Here is a 27,118-nt window from a genome sequence, read left to right on the forward strand (position 1 = left end):
AGAAATAATAATAATAAAAACCAATGAAATAAGTGAAAATTTATGACACTTATGTCTCATGTTGGCAGTCAGTGAAGAAGAACAAATCTTTCTAGACTGACGCAATTTTTAATGAATAATCACACAGAAAAAAAGGACTCTACATAAAAAAAAAATCAATCTTGGTTGCAAAAATCCATGAAACATTCACGAACATCCAAATAAGTCAATTATTTTATATTTGTTTCTACCCTTAAAAATTTGATTTAAATAATTTTATTAAAAAAATTATTATTTATTTTTATTTATTTATTTTTTAAAATAAAAATATTAATCCAAATATTAATTAAAATTGTGTAAAAAATATTGAAAAATTTCACTCTTGATTGTGAAAACCGTTTGAACATACCAAGGTGTCACCCAAGGTCTGTCCTTTTCTAAATGAAGCTGACCCAGGGTCTGTATTCCCTGCTTGATCCTTTTATTCTTTCAGATTTTGTGTATTATATCAGGTTTTGCAATTTAATAATCTAAGTCAGAACCAAATAACATTTAAACTGGCAAACCTTTCCTTCTAACTAGCCAATTTTCATTTGTTATTCATGTACCATCTTATTGGAAATATAATATACTTTGTTACAAGTTATTTAAAAAAATTACTTAGTTCAGTTAAGGTAATATGAAACATTTTGAAATAGTCACTTAAAAAAGGGGATCAATTATATTTGTTATATTGCATATCCCTCCATATTTACATGAATAAACTAGAAATCAGCAGACGCAGCAACAGTGACAATAATGGCGACGCTAAGACAAACCCTGTTTGTCGATAAAACATAAATGAACACACTAAACACTTACAACAACATCAAAGCCCATTTTTTTATGTACACAAGTCAACGGAATCTTGCACCTGATTTAAATAAAGAAAACCGCCAGAGGAAGCCAGCCGTACATCAAAAGAAAAATCAAAATACAAAACACAAACATCACAGCAGATGCAACTCCGGCAGCATATAAACACGAATAATTATCTCAAAAAACACTGAAACAGGACAACATCTACTAGAACACATTCACAACTTTCTTAGCTTTAAATTGATATAACACATGTATACAAACACCAAACAGACGACTCCCTACAATACATTAAAACACAAAAAACAAGCACAAATAAAAAGCGAAAACACCAACCAGCAACAAAACCCATCTTTGTCTACAACTACGTCTGCATCACCAGCATAAAAATGACAGCTTTTTCGACAAGCAAGCAGATCGGCACAGTGTGTCAAGCTGTGAACCTTGCTCCATCACCTGCCAGCAGCCGTTAACTACTCGCCAGCGACAACAGCTATTAAAATTACTGCGCCGCCGCACCACTGCCATCTCACTCGTGATACTGGATAGCAAGCCTTGAAAATTACCCCTCTTCCGCCGCCACCAAATCACCACAGCTCACCAGACACTGAGGTTTGTCCCGCCAATAGCAGGAGCCCCTGTCACTAACTCTCCACAGTGACACCTGCTATTAGGATTACTCCTCCTCTGCTGTCACTGCACCCGTATCCCAGACACCAAAACACTAAGCCACATTCCCGTCATCGTCGCCCCCTCCTTAGCGTGACCTAACACCAGATCGTCGTCGAGTCATATTAACACCCGACCAGCATTCCCACCGCCGCCACTGCCAGAACATCCTGACACACCCAGCAGTTTGTTTCACAATCATTTTATCTTTAAATAAAGGGTTTAAACTCAACCTTTTCGTTTGTTCCTATCTTGCTTCCATATGCTCAGTTTTATAATAGAACATATGTTTAGTTAAAGAATATAATAGGTGTGTACCTTTTTAACTAAAATTTTTTTCTTTTTCTGTATAAGTTTAAAAATGCAAATAAATGAAATAAAATTCCAATCGGTGCCAATTAGGTATAGCCAGTTCACAAATGAAGTAGAAACTAGTAGTGGGATGATTAATCGGGAATTGGAAAAATTAGAACTTTTTTTTTCCAGTGACAAAAATGATTCCTTTAATTATCTTTTTTATTTGATTTTCATTTAAGAAAAATCTTCCACTGCTGGAAGTAACGATAAAATAGTAAATATTTATTGATTTTAAACTTCCAGTAAAACTAAAATCTATAAATTATGCCTTCACAAGTGTGCTTATATGTTTAAGAAAATATATGCACATTTAAAATGTGTTTTTATGGTAAACTGGACAAAATAACCATTTTGTAGTTAAACGTTTAGAGATTTATAATGAATTGGAATCGGGAATTTAGTATGGAATCTGTAATTGTATCAGAATTGAGAAAAATATTGGAATCATACCATCACTAGTTGAAACAACTTCAAATCATTCATACTGTCTGTTTTTAAGCAAATAGAAGCATGCAACTGGTTGGCACAAAAAAAAAAAAATTATATTACTAAGGCAGTATTTTTTATGATGTCAGTACTTGAGGTTGAATCTCACAAGTCTAAAGGATTTTTTAAAATTATATTCGTCTAATATATAAGAGGCAAAATGAGCGTGAGCGTTCGTGTTTGTCCACGAAAGGCCACTCACGTCGGTTAGATGCTGGGAGAAGTTTTCTTATACTTCCTAGATTGTAATATCTCAGATTCACAAACGGACAGCGTCTCTATCTTTTTTTTTTTTTTTTTGATCTAGTTTTAAAAAATTCCTTTGTTTTGTGTGTTTGTCTTTTTCGTATAAATAAAACGAAACTAATGAAAGCAAACACAACTGCCTGGCCTTCCGGCCGGGTAGTATCTGTTCTGTAATTGGTCTTTGGTCAGTGTAGGGGAAACCCTTCATACTGACACAATTACTATTTATATGGATACTGCCCCCCCCCACATTTAAAAACAACCTTGCATCCAGCCGAAGCAAATAAATACCACAACAGAAAGTGGAAAGCTTAACTGGCCCTCGGCTAGGTTTAAAAGCAACTTTCATTTCTGTGCCGACTCCTATGATTCTTAAGTTAATTACCAACTCATTTAATTCACTGTCTTCTTTGGCCTAATGGCCCTGTCGGTGGGGCATTAGAATACACCGACTGTCCCCCTGCAGAGGGTAAAAGTCCCTCAATGGGGGTCCTGGATATGACCTTAAACTATATCCAGTGGTGAGGCCCCAGCTTGTGGGCTTTGGGGAGTGTTGAGCCACCCTTTAATTACCATTGCTCCCAGGTCCACTCTGAGCCGGAGTGGTAGTACCTGTTAGGGTCCCAACTATGGGTTAAATAGAAAATGACTTGAAAACAACAAATATATTCTATTAAAAATGTTCTTAAATCTTTGGATTCGGCATTAAATAACCCGAAAAGGGTTGATATGCCGTAAAACAAAAACCAACCAACCAACTTTGGCCTAATGGTTAACGAGGAAGACTAATTACCTTACGTTTTAGAGTTTGATCCCACCTCTCGCTCTATCTTTTTAGAATTTTTTTATTTCGTCCTTGTGCCAATATCCTCCACCCGAGTAAAAATTAATTAAAAACTCATTTAATTCACTATCCTCTTTTTTTTTACGTTCTTGTATGTCGGCAAGTTAAAATGAACATTTTGCATTTCAACTTGCCAACATATTTCTGTGTGTGTCATTCATCCATCCAAACAAAGATTTTATTTATTATAAACTATCTTTAGTGTATGATTACTATTTCCTATTAATTTAAATGTGATCTGATTAGTAGTTTAGGAGTTTATCAGTTAATATTTTCACACAAATACATACCTCTACTGTTTTACTTATATAGATTTGCAAGAGAGAGTATCATATTTTTTTTTTAGTTTAGAAATGAATCCAGCACATACATTTTAGTTTAGGAGTGAATCCAGCACTTACATTTTAGTTTAGGAGTGAATCCAGCATATACATTTTAGTTTAGGAGTGAATCCAGCACATACATTTTAGTTTAGGAGTGAATCCAGCATATACATTGTAGTTTAGGAGTGAATCCAGCATATACATTTTAGTTTAGGAGTGAATCCAGCATATATTAATTTTATATAAATAGAAATGTTTGTTGATATTTTCTAAAATTTGTTTAACACTGCACAAATCAGAATCCTTTTTAAGCTTTAATTTCTTAACTGAATAATCATTTCTGTTTATGATATTAACAGCTTTTTAATCAGTTTTACTCCTTGTTTTTTTTTTTCTTTTAGACTTGTAATGTACATGAAGAGAGATGGTCGCAAACCTAACAGCGCAGACGGAGATCATCGAGGAGGTGCTGAATATTTAACATCTTGTTTGAAAATACTCTCTGAGAGTATTGTTCAGGCTATTCCACTTTTAATGGGTAACATCACCATTCTTTTTTTTTTTTTTTTTTTCCCTAATATTAAAGATTATTCTTCTCCCATAACCATCCTAATCAGATTTCATGAACCACAAATTAATTTGCAGTTGACTTGATTTAAAAATTGGCTTGGATCAAAGTTTAGTATCTGTTCTAATGCTACATATCATCTGCTCTGAGGCTTTCCCTTCTAGAATGAGACAGTTTTTATTTTTGTCCCAATCTAGAATGACCCCTTTTTGAGGAAAAAAAACTGACATCATGCGTAAATCTGGCCTTGTGGGGAGGCAAATAATTAGATACATTGTTAAAGGCTTGAAGTTTCTTGACACTAAACGGTGTCAGAAATTTTAAATATAGATTAAAATAAATGACTATAAAAAACGTAATAAAGAATCTCTTTGAACTTCTCTTTCTGATTTGATCGATGATTTCATGTGCATTGTTATCTCTCATCTATTTTAATGAATTATGTCATCCTTCAATGATATAAGTTTTTGCAGTTTTCAGGCTAGGATCAAAGTGTGGTATATGTTCTGTTTTCGACCAGTAAAGGAAAAATCCTTAACTGAGAAAATTTCAACTTTTGTCCAAATCCAAAGTACCCCTTTTTTGCAAGTTGGATTTTTCCCCACATTAAAAACTGACCTTGTATCTCTGTCCCTGGGGGGAGGCATGTAAATAAGAACTACATTGTTAAGATATTCAAAGCTATCTACGTACTAAAACTGCTTGTTTTGCTATCTGGTTTGTTTGTTTCTGTGCACAATAAATGATGTCATTAATGATGATATGATGATAAAGGATAGCATTATCTGTCAAAACAGATGAAGGATAACCATGCACAGTGAGTGACGTCATCAATCAAATCAGAGAGAGAATTGTGAAGCAATCCTTTATTTTATCCCAAACGTCTACACCTATATTTTGATATAAATAAACTCCAGTCTATGCCTGATTTGTCCAAAAAGTTTCAATAATGAATATTCAACAATCTTTGTTTTATCATCATTCAATGATAAGCACAAGTAGTTATAATTTGCAAAATTGTTAATAACTCTATGATATCAAATCGTGGATACATCTTTGACAATCAGTCTGACAGAGTTTTTGTTTGTTTGAAATTGCCGATTTCTTTTTCTGTCTTGCTGAGATATGGTTCTGTGCAGTTCTAGGAGGTCCACCTTCCCAGACTTCTCTCTTTGAGAATACTGGAAAGTAAAGAATACCTATTCTATTAAAACAAACCCCTCCCATACCCCCCCACACACACACTTATTTAGCCTTAAATGACCATGCAGCTGTTGATAAGCCAATAAACCGAACAATCAATCAATCAATCATCTCTTTGAGAAGGGTTAATTTATTGTTAATTGGCTTAGAAGCTCCTATCAGGGAATTTAGATGGGGCTGCTCAGTCATTTTTTGCAGGCCAGAGTTTGTGTGTCAATCCCCACTTTCCAACCTTATGCCGCATCTCCACACAGTTGGAGGGAGGTAAATACTATCTCACCATACTCTACTCTTGGCTCTGCCCTGATTTTGACTGGGATAGATATCTTGACGTCATTAATAATCTGGAGATTGTTTTGATAGGCATTATCTTGGCGGTAACCCAACTGATGAAATCCTGGAGTTAATGGCTTGGTGAGTGTAAATCCTGTTCAATATCAACAAAGTTTCTCCACATATTGAATCACCAAAAAACAAAGACTTGGAAATTCATGCATGAAACTTGGTGGACAAGTCATGCATAAACCGAAGTTTATTTGTACCAAATATGGTTGGATGGCAAAGAGGATTGTGAATTTTAACATTTTTAGCGGGCGACAGCTTTTTTTTTTTTTTTTTTTTTTTTTTTAAGAGTGGGAACGTTACACTGTTGTTAAAATTTTTGTGTTGCTTACATCTTTTGAAAACTGTAACTTTTGTTATAATTGAAAAATAATTATTTATAATTTCAGAGGAAATCCTTACTGCTTTAGAACCGATAAGAGGACGTCAACATGTGTCAAGTATTCTTGTCATCAAACAACTATGTAGTGCGCTTCCACAGATGGCCGTTTTCAAACATTTTACATCAAGTTCAGTAAGTGTTTTTCTCATTTGTCGATTATGTGTAATTAGCAAAAAACAATGGCAAACAAGCATATACTACATGCTACAGGAAGTAAACTCATCTTATTACCGCAACTGTAAAGAACTTTTCTTTCTTCCTCTGGGTATCTAAGATCAAACAAAATTTCTATGTAGAAAGTGTCTCTCTGAGAGGTGATAAGGGTTAAACAAAGATTGGGACAGAGATAGCTTCATTTGAAATAAAATTTCTAAAAGTCGGCCAACACATGCCAGCATGTAAAAATAAATTAAATAAAAAATATGAATAAAAATAATAAATTAAATAAAAAAATATGAATGAAATAAAATAATGAATAAAATAATAAATTAAATAAAAATATGAATAAAATAATGAATGAAATAAATTAAATATAAATGAAATAATGAATAAAATAAAAATATGAATAAAATAATGAATGAGATAAATTAAATATGAATAAAATAATGAATTAAATAAATTAAATACGAATAAAATAATGAATGAAATAAAATAATGAATAAAATAAAATAGGAATGAAATAATGAATGAAATAAGTTAAATATGAATAAAATAAAAATATGAATAAAATAATGAATAAAATAAAAATATATGATTGAAATGAAAAATATGAATAAAATAATGAATGAAATAAAAACATGAATAAAATAATAATATCAATAAAATAATAAATGAAATGAAAAATATGAATGAAATAATAAATGAAATGAAAAATATGAATAATATTATAAATGAAATAAAAAATATGAATAAAATAATGAATGAAATAAAAAAATATGAATAATATTATAAATGAAATAAAAAATATGAATAAAATAATGAATTAAATAAAAACATGAATAAAATAATAATATCAATAAAATAATAAATGAAATAAAAAATATGAATAAAATAATAAATGTAATAAAAAATATGAATAAAATAATAAATAAATGAAAAATATGAATAAAATAATAAATGAAATAAAAAAATATGAATAAAATAATGAATGAAATAAAAAAATATGAATAATATTATAAATGAAATAAAAATATGAATAAAATAATGAATTAAAAATAAAAACATGAATAAAATAATGAATGAAATAAAAAATATGAATAATATTATAAATTAAATAAAAATATGAATAAAATAATGAATTAAAAATAAAAACATGAATAAAATAATGAATGAAATAAAAAATATAAATAATATTATAAATGAAATAAAAATATGAATAAAATAATGAATTAAAAATAAAAACACGAATAAAATAATGAATGAAATAAAAAATATGAATAATATTATAAATGAAATAAAAATATGAATAAAATAATGAATTAAAAATAAAAACATGAATAAAATAATAATATCAATAAAATAATAAATGAAATGAAAAATATGAATGAAATAATAAATGAAATAAAAAATATGAATGAAATAATAAATGAAATGAAAATATCAGCAAAATAATGAATGAAATAAAAAATATGAATAAAATAATAAATGAAATAAAAAATATGAATAAAATAATAAATGAAATAAAAAATATGAATAAAATAATAAATGAAATAAAAAATATGAATAAAATAATAAATGTTATAAAAAATATGAATGAAATAATAAATGAAATGAAAAATATGAATAAAATAATAAATGAAATAAAAATATCAGCAAAATAATGAATGAAATAAAAAATATGAATAAAATAATAAATGAAATAAAAATATTAGCAAAATAATGAATGAAATAAAAAATATGAATAAAATAATAAATGAAATAAAAATATCAGCAAAATAATGAATGAAATAAAAATATGAATAAAATAATAAATGAAATAAAAATATCAGCAAAATAATGAATGAAATAAAAATATGAATAAAATAATAAATGAAATAAAAATATCAGCAAAATAATGAATGAAATAAATTAAATATGAATAAAATAATAAATGAAATAAAAAAAATATTGTTACGACTCGGCTATCTTCACTGGGAACTGTAGAGATAGGATCGCAACAATAATAAAAAAATAATTTTTCCCAGGATTAAAAAAAATACAGGGGGAAATTATCCAAATTTTTCAGAGACAACGGTAAAACACAAGACAGAAAAACACAACCGAAATAACAAACAAAAGGCTGATGGAAATTATGAATGAAAGTTTATTTATAACAACACAAAAAAAAAATATGTAAAAGAAATGCAATTGTTTTGATAGTTTAAAATGTAATGCGTGAAAGAAAATAAATTGTCTTTATCGAGAGAGAATTTTCAAGTTAAATATATGCCAGCCCTAAATACGACATTTTTGTACTGGTCATTGTTGTCTGCTCAGTTCAAAACGAAAAGAGAGAGAGAGAGAGATTTTGTTTCACTCACTGTCTTAGTGTCTTTACTTCTTTCTTCTTCTTATCCGATTTCCTTCCGAAAAACTGGCTCCAAAATATTTTAAGTAGACTCCTTTTCAATATTCAGCGAATTCTTTTCTGTCTCATCAGGCTTCCTTTTGCAAAAACTTATTCCAAATACATCAAGTGGATTCCTTTCCAATGTTTATTAAGCCGCACCATCCTCGGCTTTATCAACCGCAGTACTATATTACTGCTAATATTACACCTGTTCGCAGTGAAACGAATAATAGACTATGCCACTTATTTGTAATATGTAACGTTATTATCACAATAACTACTTTCCAAAGTTTGATTCTCTTTATTAATTAGTGAAATTGTGTTCCGCTTTTGCTCTCATCATGAACTATGTAAAAAGGGTAAATGTAAAAACTTGCTCTCGTATTGATGTTTAATATGCCATGTTTGAGTGTAAAATGTTCAGTAGATACCAGCTATTCTGATGATTATTCAACAAGAGAAACTACAGGTGATACTCACCTAACATATTATCTACATTTCAGCATGGCTGCTACCAGAAGCAGTGGCAAGGAAAATCAGTTCCTTCACTTTTATTGTTCTTCAGTATTTCTATTGTGAAGCCATTTGTTGAAGTAAAATATAAGAAAAGGATACTATTGAAAAATATACAATAAAAATTAACTCAATTTTACAGATAAAAATAATACAATTAGTTTTTATTTGCACTTTTGATAACAAAATTAAAAAAATAAAAGTGTTTATTTTATTTTAAATTTTATAAGAAATATGTTCATCTATACTCCTATAAATTTAGGGGTTTTTTTTGTGTATTGATACTCATATGAAAAACCCTTTTTTCTATTTATTTAAAAAGAAAACACAACTTTATTATATATGGATCATGGAATTGCATTCATCTGCAAAAGATCTAGCTAATTATTCTTTTAAACATTCATTTTGATTATTTCCATATTAGTTTTTTTTTTTCTGTTTTCTTATGGGATGATCATCTTTAGTTAACTATTACATGTAATTATATTCATGCAGATATTCTACATGATTTATACTTGCATAATATTTGCATAAAAAGGTTATAGTAAACACAAACCTCTTTCTTTAGATATGTATGCGCATATATATTTGTTTAAAATATTTTGTCTACCAAACTCCTGTCAGTTTTTGGTCTACAGAAATAAAACTTAATATATAGAGTATTCAAACCTATGAGAAACTTTATATTTGTGTTTTAGCCAGGAAAAATTGGTGCAAAACTGTGAAAATTAAAAAATTGAAATTTGACAGGTGAAAGTTGAATAACAGCATTATGAATATGCATGTGTAACATAATAGCTATTAGTTAATGTTTTAATTTTTAGCTTTGTAGCAAACATGTCTTCATAGCTTAGGCATTAATGCCAAAGAAAAAAATAAATTGTAAGCTAAACGTTTTGGTTTGAATTCTCAATGGTAGCACACAAGTCATTTTTATTATAACTTTTCAAATCATTACTATATATTGGGTCCAATGTAATATAATAATAAATACAGACTCTGCATTAATCAAAATATCATATTTGAGCGTGTTTTACAACCAGACTATGCCAAACGGCCTGCTCGTGAAATTATAAAAATAAATGTTTGTTTTTTTATTATTTTAAAAATAAAAATGTTTTATTTGAATTTATATAATAAATATATGTTTATGACAGTATGAAAAAAAATTGAGATCAAAATAACAAATGAAATTATTGAAATTAAAATTACAAAATTTCGAACATCATAGAATAAAAAACATATCCAATACAGGATATTCCCAAAATAGTTTAAAAAGATTTTAAAAAGTGTTTTCAATACTTCTTTTTAAAAAAAGAGCGCAAAAAGTGTTTTCAATAATTCTTTTTAAAAAATGCTAATTTCAATAATTCTTAATTAAAATAAAGCTGAAAAAACTTTTCAATGATTATTGAATAAAAATAGAACGATCCGAAAAACATAATAAAAAGAGTTTATGCACAGGAGAGACATAGGCGTGAGAAAAAAAAAAGCAAAGGAAGTGATTTGCCTTGTCACCGCTTCCAGTAGCAGCCATGCCAGAAGTTAGGAAGTAAGCTGACTATAACCAAACTACAATATAATTATGTCGACACACTAGATAGATTTGACTGTTGAAGTTAAGTAATGTTGAGTTTAGACAGTATGAAATAGGTGACCATTTGAGAATACCAGCTGCTGTTTGTGGCTCATACGAACCGCTTGTGAGTTTAATATTCTTTAGAAACTTTTTCCTTAACTTAGGTTTTATAGCATGGATACATTAGTATTATAAATAAGAGTGATCGTGGAGGGGGCTACAGTTTTCTTTATAAGAACAGTAGCTGGGGATGATGGTGACTAAGTGGTTAATGACACGAACTGAAAGCCTGAGTGTGCAAGGTTTGAACTCAGTTTGCTCCACAGAAACATTTTGATCGAGTCAACATTTAACCTTGTTTCTAACCTTTCGGAAAGGAGGTAACTAGAATAACTACTTCCAAAAGTTTGGGGCAACATTTCTGTTCATTTTTTTTTTTTTCAGATATTCCGTGAAAGAATTGTGAATGAGAATTTCTGCAGAGATTTGGGAGATTTGCTTATCCACGTGAAAGATATTGAGGTCTTTGGCACGAATATTGATGCTGCTGTTGGTAAGTTTATCCATATATTGATCATAATATACCAAGGCATTTCATGTACATTATTACCTTCCACACGCATTAAAAAAATGAGATGACTCAATCAACAAAGATGGTGATTAGTGATTAATCTGTCATCAGCAAGATAAAAACTGCTAACTGTTCATTTTTAAACTGAATCTTTTCAAAATAGAATTATGTTCTCCTGTTGATTAAAGTAGTATAATTTTAAATAATTATATAAAAATACAACAATAAAGGAAAATCTATATGACAAAACAAAAATATTGTATTTAAAAAAATTACGTAATTTGATCAAGGAGTTTTATTTTTAAATAAAATCTCAAATTTTACAAGTACCTAAAGAGTGATTGTCTTGTCCGCTATTTTGAGAAAAAAATGCCAAGAAGCAGGGAAGTAACTCAACAATAATTCATATTTACCAGATTTGTTTTGTAATGCCTATGAATTCCCATTAATCGCTTAAAAATGATGGTCTTTATAAAAATAACACCTACTTGATCAATTTACGTGATTTTTTATTCGGTTTGTCATGGGTATGTATAATACAGATTTTTCTTTATTTTTGTTTTTTAATGGGGGTAATTTTGGGCAAGAACCTTATTCTTTTATTACTCTTTTGTTTTTTCTTTTTTTACAGGATCTGGAAGCACAACAGAATTTGTCAACGAGATTGTGTCAACAATCTATGCAATCACTCAGCATCCAGTTTTGTTGCAAGAACATTATGAAGTGATTACAGGAATCTTGCTAAAAACTTTAGTGGAGTTAACTGCATGTCAGAATGGTAAGTTTTGCAGATGCTCTATAGTTATTTAATTGCTTCCCCACATGAGTAATATGTGACACAAGGTCGTTTTTAATGCAGGGGGAAAACCAGTTCCTCAAAAAGGGGCAGTCTGGAAGTAAGCAAGAATAAAAATTTCCTTAGTATAGAACAATTTCCCTTACATTGACTAAGGACAAATTAACGTAAGCATAGCATCAGAACAGATACTACACTTGGATTTTTATGCTCCATCAATCCAAATTAATGGAAATGTCACAGAATGGCTGAATATCAAATATGTTGAAATATAGCTTTGTACATTGCCCCAATGTTGCATCGCTGTGCTTGTTGTGCTTTGAACATATGGAGTGGCTCATGGCTTTGCTAAAAGCCATTTTAGGACAACGATAGTGTCTTTGGGTATTGCCAAGAACAACCCCTACATTTAATATGAATCAGGTTATAAAAGATTGTTTTAGCAAAGGAAAAACATGAAAGATATGTATTACTAATGGGACGATTCTAATCTTTTTCCCGACTTCATACTAAATTTCCGATTCTGATACTATTTACCTATTCCAATTCTTTATAAATCTCTAAATATTAAACTATAGAGTTGTTATTTTTCTTGATTACTGTAAAAACAAGTGTTAAATGTGCAGATATTTTCACAGATGTAAAAATACATTTGTGAGGGTGATCTATAGATTTTAGTTTTACCATTAGTTTAAAATCAATAAATATTCATTATTTTATCAGTGGAAGATTTTGTTCAAAATCAAATAAAAAAGACAATTAAAAGAATCGTTTTTGATATAGGCAAATAGGCACAAATTTTTCCCATTCCGATACCCCAAAAATTCTGATATATATATATATATATATATATATATATATATATATATATATATATATATATATATATGAAAATGGAAATAAATGAAACATTAAGGGAATAGAAGAGTCATCAAGTAGCAAGTGCTAACTAAAAATATGAATAGAGCTTTGTAAATAAAAATTTGAGAAAAACAAAAAAAATTTTAACAAAACATTTTTATACAAGTGATAAGAATATAAAATTTACTTTCAGTCCTGAAAAGGTTCATAATGCAAACATGTTTAGTTAAGAAAGTTGAGTAAGTCACGACATTTAGAAATGTGTATATCAATATGTTCATAGTGTAAATATACATGCATAAGTAATATACATATGTAGATGTGAGTAGCATTTCATTTTTGTTTGCCTGTTTCTTACTAGTGTGTAGGAATGCGTGTGTGAGATGAAGCAGGCTGGTACATAAGTCATTAAGTTCTTTTCGCCTCACTCAGTCCTAAAACATAGGGGGGGGCAGCAAATATTCTTGGGTTCTTCTATGGAGGTGTGGCTGATGAAGTCTGGAAAAAACTGATAATGTTGGCTAGATCTTATAGAAATTTTGGTACTCTTGTATAATTTGACCTGAATTCTCGTGTTATCCTGTCAAGCATGGATCGGGCGAGACCGGCAATTATCGGTGTCAGCCGAGCGCCGTAACGGACGCAGACAAATGAAAAAAACAAAACAAACCAGAAAAAATACAAATGCAAATAATCAAAAATAACAACAAAAAAAAAACTACTTTGAAAAATGAAAATATGTTTATTTCATTTTAGTATTTAATTTATTTATTTATTTTTTTGCAAAATATTTATCAACAGAAAGTTTTTTTGTTTTTTTTTTCTCCAAGAAAAGATTTTTTGACCATATAATTGTTAGGTGTAAGTACAAGTTTTTTTTTTTGTAACCATATTTTTTTTTCTTCTTGTTTGTTTTTTTATTTTCAAGACTTGTTGTTCAGTCAAGTTCTTTTTATGGCACTGTCCATTTGTACATCTCCAGGAGAGACCATCCTTTACACACGATTTGTGTTTACAATTGTTACAATGTTGCACCTCATTTTGGGGGGACAGCAATTTCTTCTGACATTATAAGATTGTCTGCATCGATGTTTTCATTTCTTTTTCTAACATGTATAAATTTATTTTCTTGCCTGTCATTTTTCTGTTTCACGAGTTTGAAAATATATTTGTCAGCTTTTTTTTCTTTTGTTGGTTTAGTCACTTTCTTCCAATTTGAATGTCGTCTGCTTCCATTTAGATAGCGCTTTTTCTTTGGCTAATCAAACTTCCAAAAATTCAATTAAAAAAAATAATAATAAATAAATAAATAATCAGAAAATAAAAAAGTCACCCCCCCCCCGCCCCTTTAGTATCACCTTAAAAAATTACTAAAAACATAACAGAAAAAAAAAGAATTAAATAAATGAAATAAAAAGTCGAGTTAGTGTTTCAATGTTTGAACAACGCTCGGCTGACACCAATGATTGCTGGTCTCGCCCGATCCATGCTTGACAGGATTCACGAGAATTCGGGTCAAATTATGCAAGAGTACCGAAATTTCTAACTTTGCATCGGCTTCTTATTTTCAGATAGACGTGTTACTTTTTGGGGTTTGAAATGATTTTCATTGGTTGTAAACACTTTGAGTTAACACTTTCCTGTGAAAACTTACTTTGCTTTGGGGAGTGACAAAGAAATTGAATTCAAACAAAGCGGAGCAAGAAAGAGTGTAAGTAATTAGAATCGTTTGCTTTTTAACATTCGTACGAATCAATTTGCGATTAATTTGCTACAAACCTTCCGCATTTGTATTACCTTAACGTAAATATCTCAGATCTACCCGACTAGCTGTAAAATCTTCCTACCTTCACTCTAGAGGTTCTTTTTAGATACCACAAGATTTTCTACTATAATAGCTTCTTTCCTTTGATCATTTGCCTTTGAAATTCGCTCCTTTCATCCTGTTTCCTTGACCATGCCAGCATACATTTAAATGTAATGTGAACAAACATCTTGCTCCCCCAACACTCCACTAACATTGTGTTAATGTTAATAATTACTGCACATCAACCATTCTGGGAGGTTTATAAAAACGAAACCGAACGTACATATTATATCCTGTTCTCGTATCCCTTGACCCTGTCCTGCCATTCATCACATCTAGAACAAAAGCTCTCAAGGCATAGCAATAAGCGCAAGTCTAATTTCTTTCTGGACGGATATGTTTTATTCAGTCACCATGATTTACTAAGTTGCATCATCGTTTCTCATCCTTAGAAAGAAAGGGGAGGTCTCTATTTCTTTATAGTTTTAGCCAACATTTATTTCTATCTTGTCGCCTCCTTCAGAACTTTGCTGATCCATCTACTCGAGGAACCAGAGAGATTTTATTCTGATCTGCTCTCACTGATTCCCCCAATTAGACCCTCTGCTAACTCATATGTGAATCTTCCCCCAAAATCACGTTCTACGAATTGTACTGTGACGTAGTAACCCACATCATGCCATGTCCACGATTGCTCAGCCTGTTCAGTCCGTCAAGATACGTTTTTATAAACACCCTGTCTATACTAATAATTTCTAATCTATAAAACAATGAGTTCCAATTCCTAATTCTAGATTTTGCACAACTGCCAGTCCATCTACATTGCTTCCTATAAATCTGGTCCCAATCCAGTAGCCCCTTATGTTCCAATGGCAATATGTAGTTTTTGAGGCGAACAAAAGTTTTTAAAAATCGTTTGAGTAAAAAAAAGTTACTCCAACAAGAAATCTTTAAAAGATTTATTTACAAAAGTAAATAATTTGTTTAGAAAAATGTTTCCCAGTTGAAAAAGATAAAAAGAAAAAAAATTAAACGCAGGAAGAAATTATCAAAAGCAAGTGATTTCCCAATTTCATTTGAATCAACAAGTGTCTTCAGTAAATCACTCGTTTTTTTTTATAATTTCTTCCAGTTTTTGATTTATTATCTGTTTTACATTTTTCATATAATCTGTTTTTACAGCATTTCATTTTATGATATATTGTGTATATAACTGTCATATATATATTCTTTCATTACTAACTAGCAAAGCATTACCACTGTTGATTAAGGGTGTAGGGGTAAAGATGAAAAATGCCTGAAAACCTACTGTAATAGTTTTTTCCATTGAACTGCTAGACTTTTGAATTCCCTCCGCCTTCTCTGCTTCTCTGACTGACATGCAGAAGTTCAAGTGTAATGTGAACAGATATCTTACTGCTCAACTTCCTACATAGCATCCCTGTAGATTTGGTTCCAAATATTAGTGCATTACATCAAAGGGACATTGCTTTGTTTGTGGTGAATAACAATAAAAAAAATACTTTTATTGGGAAAATGGCTTTTTTCAAAAGACAAGGGATTCTTTCAAAAGCAGAGAGAAACAGAATATATGATTCCTTACAAGATTATTTTTCCTTGTCTCATCGGCTCCCAGACATCAACTACTCAAAAGTACTGTTTCAAATTCAAATTGAGTGAACACGTGATTCAAGTTCTTACATCATCAAGCACCTGTGCTAGCTTGTTCCGTCTAGATAATTAACCTTTGACTTTTATTTCCCAATTTTGCTGGATACCTGAGTATATTCCACTGACTGGCATGCTGTACTGAAAATGATTTTGATGTGTATTTAGCAAAATTATGTTCAATGCAACAATGTTTACTGTGCTGTGAGAAATTTGTCTGATTTTGAAAATTATTTTTTATTACAAATAAATATTTCATATTCTGAATATTTTCACGTTTAGTTTTAATATTTAAATAATTAATAGGATTTTTAAAAGAATATCTTAGTTTTCACCTTTATTATTTATTATCAAAAATATCTGACTAATAGTAAATACAAAAATTATTCAATGTGTATTTTTAAAACTTATATGAAACATAGCAACGTTTACTCTGCTTGTGCAAAATTTGATTGAATTTAAAAGCCTTTAAACTGTCAATTTGAAAGATTTTAATTTGCTTTTTTTTTTGTTTGTTTTGTTTTGACTTTTTCTCTCTAAACGTTTGTCTTCAAGTATTTATTATAGTCTGGCAACCCTGCTTCTAGATATAATTCTTTTTAAAATATTTTTTTTCTTTTTTTTTTTTTTTTTTGTCAGCTCCCACACGTGAATCTTGTTTATGGTTGGTAGCTGAAATTGCTTCAGTTTACCTTGGACACGACCTCACGGGCCGGAAAGGAGGCCAATTGACTAAAAAATTGCACAACATGGTTGAAAATTTTCTTCTTCCACAGTAATATTTGCTTTTTCTTAATTCATTAACAGATTTATAATGAACTAGTTGTACACAACAACATTGCTAAGGATAGTTTCAAAATGTGTTTTGTTAATATGTTTATGTTAAAAGTAAAAAAGTCTAATAAATAATAAGGTGAATATTCTTTTATTTAGAGTTATTCCATTTTGTCAAGTTTTCTTTGAAGGTGATTCTTTAGGAATATCTATTTATTACCATATTGCATGATAGGATTTAGTATTTTTTTTTTTTAAATAATGTGTAGTAGAGTATCTTAGTCTATAGCAAATTATATAGTACAGTAATAAAATATGAAAATTGGCTTATCAGAATCCAAATTTAATTAAGTTTAAATTATATTTAGGTCCAACTTTTAGAATCTGGGGGACATAATTTTTAACTTAAATTAAAATACATTCTTGAACAACTAAAAACAAAATCATTTATTTTATTTCACTTACTACTTTCATTCTTGTTGCACTCCGTGATTTTCCTGACTGCCCTCCACTCTTCTTTTTCCCCTTTTTTAATTAAATTTTTGTTAGAAGGTATTTACTTTTTTAGGAAGATAATTTGATGAAGGAGTATCTATATATTAATACGATAGTGTGTGCGTTCTTTTCTGTGTTTCACTTACATGCGAGTCATTTAATTGTTATGCACTTCCATTTCTTGTCATAAATAATTTTCTCAAGAATTCTTCATAAGTTTTGGTTTCGCTTTCAATTATAGCTGATGACACTTAAGCCCTCTATTTTTTCATAAATAATTTTATCAAGAATTTTGGTTTCGGTTCTGGCTGAGAAACTCAAGTTATATATATATATATATATATATATATATATAATTTTTTTTTTTTTCATAAGTTTTTATTTCAGTTTTGATTCAAGCTAATGCATTCAAGTCATCTGGATATTTTTTTTAATTTTGAAATCGCAACTTTATAATATATAAAAATCAATATAACATTAATTCTATAATAATATACACGAAATCTGCAAGAATTAAAATATATTTAAGCATGCTTTATGGCCGGCTTTGCCGGGCGTTCATGCTAGCTTAGATAAATACTTTTGCAGTTTTAACAAAAAAGCTCCAATAATATCAGAGCATCTCCATTTACACTGAACATCTACAAAATGCCAACATCAATATATTACATAAGAATGAATCCCCCCTGCTAGTATGTTATTAAAAAGATTGCCATTACTATAAAATTGAATCAATGTCTTACAGAATTTTGAAATTTTAATCCGAGGTTTTTGTGCATAAAAAGGCACCTATGAAATATAGCAGTTTAAAATAAAATGACAGCAAAATCTTATGAAGTACTTATTTGGCATTGGTAAATATTACCATACACTGAAAATTATAGAAAATGATAAAGAAGAATTTTAATTAAAAAAAATAAAATAAAATTACTTGATCATTTTCCCTAATTTTCAGTATATAGTAATATTTTTTCAATATAATTACAAAATGGACATTGATACAAAATAATACTTTTTTTTATTTTCATTTTTTTTTAATACGTTTTGCATGCTGAGCCTTTTTATCTTTTTTATCAAATGCTTATAAATTTTAATTGGACTGCTTATGATATCATTTGGCGATTAAATAAATTTAATAAAATTAATTAAAATTAAAATATACTTGAAAAAAAAATTAAGAAAGTTTTATTTTAACATGATGGATGATATCTTTAACAATTGTATTATGTTATCTTTTTATTTGTTTACTTATTTTGTACATTTTATGACAAAATTTCATTATAATAAATGTGACAACACATTAAAATCTTTTACTTATAAAAAACATTCTATTAAGATTAAGAATTTGTGTTTCATCATCTTTATCATCATCACGCAGTCCTTCTTAACTGAAGATGATTAGTCATGGTCTCGGTGCTTTATCCTATGATGTAGTAGCATTCTACGCAAGTAGTGCATAGGGTGGTGTCTTTGGTAATGTTTTGGTTCAGACCTGACCTTTATTTCTGCCTCTATTTCTGCCTTTTCTTTGTGAAGGCTACTGAGCCAGCAACTTCGGTCTGCTGCTAGCTCTTCCCAATTTTTCATGTTCATATTCATTATCTTTAGGTGGCGCTTTATCACATCCTTGTAACAGAGTTTCTGCCCACCAATCTTTCTGTAACCATTTTCCAATTCTCCATATAATAGAATTTTTGGAATGCGATTGTTTTCCATTCTGGCCACATTCCAGTCCATCGCAATTGTGTGATGGTGAGTACAGCTTCTATGCTGTCCATGTTGGCTCTGTTAAGTATTTCAGTATTTGGTATAAGATCGTTCCATTTAATTTTCATCATTTTTCTTAGGTGGCGCTGTTGTATTGCTTCCAACCTTTTTATGTGGTTCCAGTACAGTGTGTAGGTTTCTGCTGAACATAGTAGAGCAGGTTGATACTAATAAATGTTTATTTGTAAATTATCTTTACATGCAGTGTTAAACTCACTTTAATTTTAATTGAACAGATGTGAACAGATCCTTTTGGATCAGGACCCCCTGCCGAGTTACGCACTCAAACTGTTGGCAGTTTTGCTTAATCACAGTCCAAGTTTTATCAAACCGATTGAAAAGCATGATCTTGTTCCAGTTATCTTTCGGATTTTAATGGCAAGTTTCTATCTTTATTCTTTACAAAGTCTTGGATTATGCAACCAAATGTGGAAAGCAGAAATTTTAAATGGAAAAAAAAAAAAACAGTTTGAATTAGATGAGATTGTGTGGCATTATTTTGTTCAGTAAAACTAAAATAATGCATGGATGATGGCAGTTATTCCGAATTCATAATCGTAAGCTGCCATTAAATAGCACGGTAGATGTTAAATAGAATGTAGATTGTTTCTCTTTTACAAAACAATGAAAAACAATGTTTTAAGTTTGTTTTAAATGGTCTTACACTGATTGCCCACAAAATTAAATTTAAGAAAATTTTTAACTTTTTTAAAAAAATTATTTTATGGTTTTCAGTAAAAATTCCATCTTACTTGTATTTAATTTTCGTTAAAAAATAATGAGACAAAATTTTCATAAATAAAGTTTTACCATTTAAGATTTTACTTGACTTTCTCTTTTTTTTTTTTTTTTTTAATAATAACCATTTGGTATAAGATAAACCATCTACTAGATGATTGGTTATGAGTTTGGAATAGCCACCATCTTCTGCCATCACGTGTACTGTTTCGCTTTTATCTTATGTGATGATCACAAGTTTGAAAATAACATTTAAGGATGCAGACAGTGATGTTTGACACATTTTAAAGGGAGTTTATGTTAATTTAATGTAAATGCTTCACAAGGTCTTTCAGTTTTATATATATATATATATATATATATATATATATATATATATCAGAACAAACAGTTAATAAAACATGTTAAAAACACTTTGAAAAAGAGTTAAAAACATATATATTTTTTTTTTTACATAGGCGTCATCATTTATCAAGGCCGATAGGCCACTCAAGGATAAGGGTTAAAGAGTGGAGAGTAGTGAAAAGGACAATATAGTAATCGATAGTAATGGAAGTTTGGTAAATTTGTTAACTTAAGTGGAACGGCTCATCAGAAACTTGTTCACGTTGGACTTGAAGACAACCATATTATAGAAAGCTGGAAAGCAGGAAAACGGAAGACAATTCCACAGGCGTGCAGTTCTAAGAAAGAAGCTTTGATCATGGAATCTATGTTTAGGTTTAGGTACAGATAAAGAGTGTGGAAAATTATTGATAATGTTTTCAGCTAGTCTAGTGTTTCTTGTGAAAGTTTGGCGAGGAGGGGCCATAGATTGAAGCTCAGTTGAACACTTTCCATGAAAATAACGATAAAGCAGAGACAAACTCGCAACATCTCTTCTGTGAGACAGAGGTTGCAGCGAAGAGAAAAGGACATCTCCCACCAGGCCACGAAGTCTATTTTGAACCCTATCAAGGCAGGACAAGTCTTTTTTAGCAGCTCCTGCCCATATGTGGCAACAGTACTCCATCCTTGGACGTATCTGGCTCTTATATAGATAGAGAATTGCATCAGCAGTGAGATATCTACTGGATCGATAGAAGGATCCGACCATTTTTCCAGCGGCCTTGGCAACAGATTTGAGATTTAAGATCAGGAGTAAAGGTCAAGCCCAGAAGCCTGTCAAAACTTGAGGCCTCCCCAAGACGAGAGCCATTCATTTTAATTGATGCAGATGGGGATCAGAACATTGATGATATAAAGATAGAAGCTTGGTTTTAGATGCATTAAAAGTAACCAGCCAATCCATTTCCCATTGTACAACCTGATCAAGATCAGAGGAGAGAGAATCGGAGAGAACTTGGTCGTTTACTGTCTTAGATGTGCTACCATAGATGGTAGTGTGGTCAGCAAAAATGTCTACGAATGATGTAAGGATGTGATTTGGAAGATCATTAATGTAGATTAGGAAAAGAGTTGGGCCCAGGATCGACCCCTGAGGGACTCCAGCATTTATACTGTGAGCTTCTGATTTTTGCCCATCAACTACTACTCTTATGAACCTATCAGAGAGAAATGATTTAATAATTGAGAAGACATTTCCAGCAATACCATAGCTGGAGATCTTGTGAAGTAAACCTTTATGCCATACCCTATCAAAGGCCTTTGATATGTCAAGAGCAATTGCCCTAGAAAGGTTGCCTCTGTCAGGAGATTTGCTAATCGTATGAGATATAACTGTAAGCACATCTGCTGTAGATCTAGCAGAACGGAAACCATATTGTGTGTCACTAAGAAGGTTATTATTGCTGAGATGGTTGATTACTTCTCTATTTAACACAGATTCCAGCAACTTACTCATGACGCACAGGAGACTTATTGGCCTGTACTGAGAGGGGGATGAACGATCACCTGAATTCTTAAATACAGGGCATACTGATGATTTCATCTGAAAAGGAAACACTAAATAAGTGGATAGTCCTTAATCCGCGGAGTTTCGAAGAAACCCTTTCCTTCTCATCAGAGGGTAGGAATTAGCAAAATGCAGGATCGGATTTTACAGACAAAAGTATTTGATAAAACTGCAAATAAGTCAAAGATCGTACTTGATAACAAAAAGTGAAGCAGAGGTAATATGGTGAAGAAAAAGGTGATTACACATGAATGGATAGTCTGGTGAAAGGTAAAGTATCCAATGACAGTAAAATCCAAAAATGTAAGTCCAAGAAAGTTAATTTAATTTTCCATTCGCACAAGTAAAATCCAAGGAAATCGCGTAATTGGAAGATGGTCCAAAATAATCCAAAAGACCGAAATCTGTGGAATAATTCACAAATAGGTACAAGGAAAAATGGGAAAGAACTCCAATAATATTATTAAAAGAAAAACAAGATATGTGTTGAACTCGGCTTTTTATATATACACACACACACAGATAAGTTAAATAGAAATGCATTACTGAAAATCTGATTTATTGTTTTAAGGTAAATCCTCTATTAAATATCCATTATTATATAGATATTTGGTGCAGCTACACTATAATAGCAAAATTCGAAATTTTTAATATTGAATTTCAAGGCAAACCAATGATCCTTACTCAATTTTCCTGTTACAGTAATGAGTATATCGAAAGATTATGAAAAATAATAAGGTAGAAACAAAATAATTAAAGAAAACACTTTTAGACAAAAATTAGAGAAAATACAATGTTTGGCTAAATAAAAAAAAAGATTCCAAGGAGAGGTATATAGCATATAACTGTTGCCAATTTTTTAATAAATTATGCATTAACAATCATAAATATGAGTTAATTACTTTATTTTTAGCATAACTGAGTTACTTCCCTTGTTATGTCATATGTTTTCAAAACAATATGGCGGGGGTTATTTCCGATAAAGATTGGAAACTTGTGTTTTTTTTTAACAATGCAGTAATATTTAAGTACTTCTAACATGTCAATTATAAGTAGATATTGTTTTTAGTTGAAATTGACACAAAAAGTCAGCAGATGCCATTGTTTGCTTGTTTTTTTTAATTGATTTTTTTAATTTTCTGAATTTCGCTATTATAGTGTAGTATCACCAAATAATTTAATGAGTTTTGAATTATGACAATTGATCGTGGATATTTGTTATCTTATTAGGACAATTAAACTGAGATCATCCTTAATATGACTGGAATAAGTATTTTTTCCGGCTGTGACTGTTTTGTGTTAATTTACATTTTTTTTTTTTTTTGCAGGATTACCAACATAATCCACTTTGCACTTCTGTCAAAACTATTGTGAAGATTCTGAATTGCATTGTAGGCCAAAAGGATACAAATATGAATGACTTATATGAACAAGGTTAGTAATGAAAGTCTTCATTTTTAAAAGAAATGAGGCAATACAAATATAGAAACTAACATGACAAAAATGAATATTATATAGTGGAGTAAATGTATCTAAAACTTACATTGATACATGTTTTTACACATGTTAAACATATTTTTTTTTAAATTGCGGAACTTTTTTTGTTGTTTTTTGCTTTTCAACAAATTTGTACAAAACAAGACATAAGAAACCACATTTTTATTAAGGGATTCATTAGCACCTCAAATTACTTTTAATCGCTTGAAAAAACATTATATATATATATATATATATATATATATACTTTTAATGTATATGTTCAATAAATTGTATTTTTGAAATTGCCACACTTAAGTTCAATAAAAATGAATTTATACTTTCAGAGCACATGTATTCCTAGCAAACATTCCTAACCGAAAGATGTATTTCACACTTATAATGTTTTATTGTTAATATAGTGTGTCTTATATGTATTTTGTTGAATGGTGGAAATTCACCAAACAACTCATCAGAGACAGATATACACACGAGACATGCTTCTGAACCACAGCCATTATTTTCTCCATGTTGGTCACATTCAAAAATGCATAAACTGTGACATATTTGTCATGTAATTCTTCTTGCATGACTACAAATAAGTTTCATTACTTCTGTATTGCTCTGTAATGAAGACCAGTTTGTATATATATATATATGTATATAAATCTGTTTATCTCCCATCACACAAGTAAAATATGTGGCAGACAAAAACATCTCAAATGTTGGGTGAGAAGGCGGGGTCTTGAACTTTGGTCTATGTTATTAAGAAGAATAAAATGTAATCTGACTTAATTCCTTCCATAATTCATCCAGTGATTTATTTTCATAAAGCTGTTTTTAAGAGAGGTAATTCTGTATTTATCTATTACTGAATTACTTCCCTTCATTTTTTTAAATAGTGAAAAAAATTATCATAGTTTAAGTAAGAGAAAATAAAAACAAACTGCAACTTGCGTTTCATTTTGTTGAAATGGCAAGATGGTAATTTATGCTCATTGTTAAATAGTGAAGAGAATTTAAAAGATGACAAAGTCTCTGATTGGCTGTGCAAGGTGATATATGAAGAGAGAATCATTTTGAAATAGTGATCAATTAGTGGAGCTCTACATCTGTGGTCATCTAAATAAGAAAATGTTAATTTGCAAACTTATTTTTAATAGGTTAAAAGAGGGAATATATATTTTTAATTGATCACTTAAAATTGCACTATAGGGCCCTTATATTTTAACATTTATGATATTATCATAATTAATATAAAAAAGATATCAATTGAATGGTAAGCAAGAATGTTTATCTGAATAGTCCAAAAATTATGGCCAAATTAAGTGTTTTGTACATTTACAAACTTAGGATTCCAAAGAAATATATTTTTATTATGAAGGCATGAAAAGTATGCTTCCTATAACCCCTTAACCAACTTTTAGTGAAAACATGACAAAATTAGTGATTTTGAATAGATATGCTCAAATATAGCTATTGGTCAAAGACCATTAAAAAATTTAATTTTTCACAATTTCTTTTTTATCAACAAGACTCAGGATATTGTTTTTTTGTCAAAATATGATTAAATTAGTAGTTTTGGAGGCTAATTAGGACTACAATTTTTGAAAATTGTATTTTAAAATGTTTTTTTTTATTATCAAGAAGATTGAATTACACTTCTAATGAAACCTCAATCATATTTAGTAGTTTTAGATTTTATGCTCATATTTGCCAATTTGGGCACAATGTGCTACAAGGTTACCACACGGTGTGAGTTTAAATGCCAAATAAAATCATTAAGATAATCTGGGATTAGAAATCTAACAACGCATTTGAATTGGTAGCTGTGACCAACATAGACTGCAAAACAAATGCAGATATAACTCTGCCTACTGTCCATACTTGAGCAGCAGAGAATGTATGGGGGTATGCATTTCTTGCATAAAATGTCAACCAGAATTTACATATACTTCAAAAAGTTTTTCGCCCCAGTACCAAATCATGTCTTCATATAATGAAGAAACAGATCTATCATAGTTGCTTTCATCTCTACAGAAGAAAAGCAACATTCTCTGGTCATGATTCTGCTTTCTGTAACAACCGACCAGAGGTAGTGATAACATCTATCATATCCATGATTTAAGTCATCTTGGACAAAACTTTTGGATTGTACTAGGTGCCTTCAATAAGTTTGCAGACTTTTTTTTCGTATAGGCATTTTTATTGATAGTACGCACATGAAACTGTAGTTCCCTCCAAAGTAATCGCCTCCAACTGCAATGCACTTGTACTGTTCCAACAACATCTGGAAGGCTCCATGGAAGTCCTATTGCGTGAGAATGTCAATGACTCCCGTCACAGCCTCTTTCATCTCAACTGTCTTATACCAATAACCTCTAAGGTTTTTTTAAATTTAGGGAATAAGCAAAAGTCACAGGGAGCAAAGTCTTGACTATAGGGAGGGTGAGGAACTGTCTTGATGCCTATCTTGGTCAAATGATCTGTGACAAAGATGGAGTTGTAGACGGGTGCATTCTCGCAACTCTTCCACTGTTGTATTCCTGTGTTTATTTTACAAGTAATTTAATGAAATATGCTCCGACAAACTAATAGCACTAGTGCTTCTATTGACATCACTACCCCCTATTTACATGACAAACAGCAAAATCCCATGCCTTCACTGTAGAGGTTTGCAGATGCCAGAAAGTCTACTACTCCGATAATTTCTTCCCTCGAACTGCTAGACTTTGGAATTTGCTCTCTGTTTCCTACTTCTATAGTAACATGCAAAAATTTAAATGCAATGTGAACAAATATCTCATTGCTCAACTCCTTACTTAGTGTGCCCCTGTAGTTTTGGTCCCTGATTCACAGTAGCCTTTTCTATCTTGGTAGCTCTCTGTTTTCTTTGGGGTGAATAATAATGCACATCTGTCTTTTGACATTGTTTGTTGCACTCTGATATTTTTTCCCCATATACATAATTTTACTATTTTCTCCTTTATTAAACAACAATTCTGAAATCCATTATTCTCCCCAATTAATTTGAATTAATTTTTTCTTCCTTTCAGGTTTGATTGAACTACTAATTGGACTGATTAATGCTGTTTTTCCATCTTCCCTGGATGAAGCCGATGCTCGTTACAAAATGTCAGTCGAAATGTTACAGAGTTTATTGAGTACTCTTCATGCTAACTTGAAATATTTGTTTGAGGTTGTCAAGAAAGCCATCCAGGTATGTCCTTTGTTTGACTTTATACGTGATTTAATGACAATGATATTCAGTTCATCCGGTACTACTCGCCCTTAGAGCTATTAGATCCTGATAAGAAAAATATTTAATCCCATTCAATCCACTCAGATATGTTATCCATGCCACCATTGTAGAT

At 30.4% G+C, this 27,118-nt stretch overlaps 1 protein-coding gene across 2 annotated transcripts in view; it reads left to right on the top strand.

Annotated features, from left to right (window-relative positions):
• LOC145292060 (serine/threonine-protein kinase ULK4-like) overlaps positions 1-27,118 on the top strand; it is a 125,082-nt gene that overhangs the window by 82,132 nt on the left and 15,832 nt on the right. For both annotated transcript variants that reach the window (XM_080138108.1, XM_080138107.1), the window contains 8 exons: positions 4,164-4,300; positions 6,265-6,389; positions 11,342-11,450; positions 12,100-12,246; positions 17,240-17,375; positions 19,873-20,014; positions 23,597-23,702; positions 26,801-26,964. In XM_080138108.1, the coding sequence (XP_079994234.1) occupies positions 4,164-4,300; positions 6,265-6,389; positions 11,342-11,450; positions 12,100-12,246; positions 17,240-17,375; positions 19,873-20,014; positions 23,597-23,702; positions 26,801-26,964 (1,066 nt within the window). The remainder of the gene's footprint in view (positions 1-4,163; positions 4,301-6,264; positions 6,390-11,341; positions 11,451-12,099; positions 12,247-17,239; positions 17,376-19,872; positions 20,015-23,596; positions 23,703-26,800; positions 26,965-27,118) is intronic.

This window comes from Euprymna scolopes, chromosome 13, assembly GCF_053919585.1.
Source record: "Euprymna scolopes isolate OS-2025 chromosome 13, ASM5391958v1, whole genome shotgun sequence".
In the NCBI taxonomy this organism is placed as follows: Eukaryota; Metazoa; Mollusca; class Cephalopoda; order Sepiida; family Sepiolidae; genus Euprymna; species Euprymna scolopes.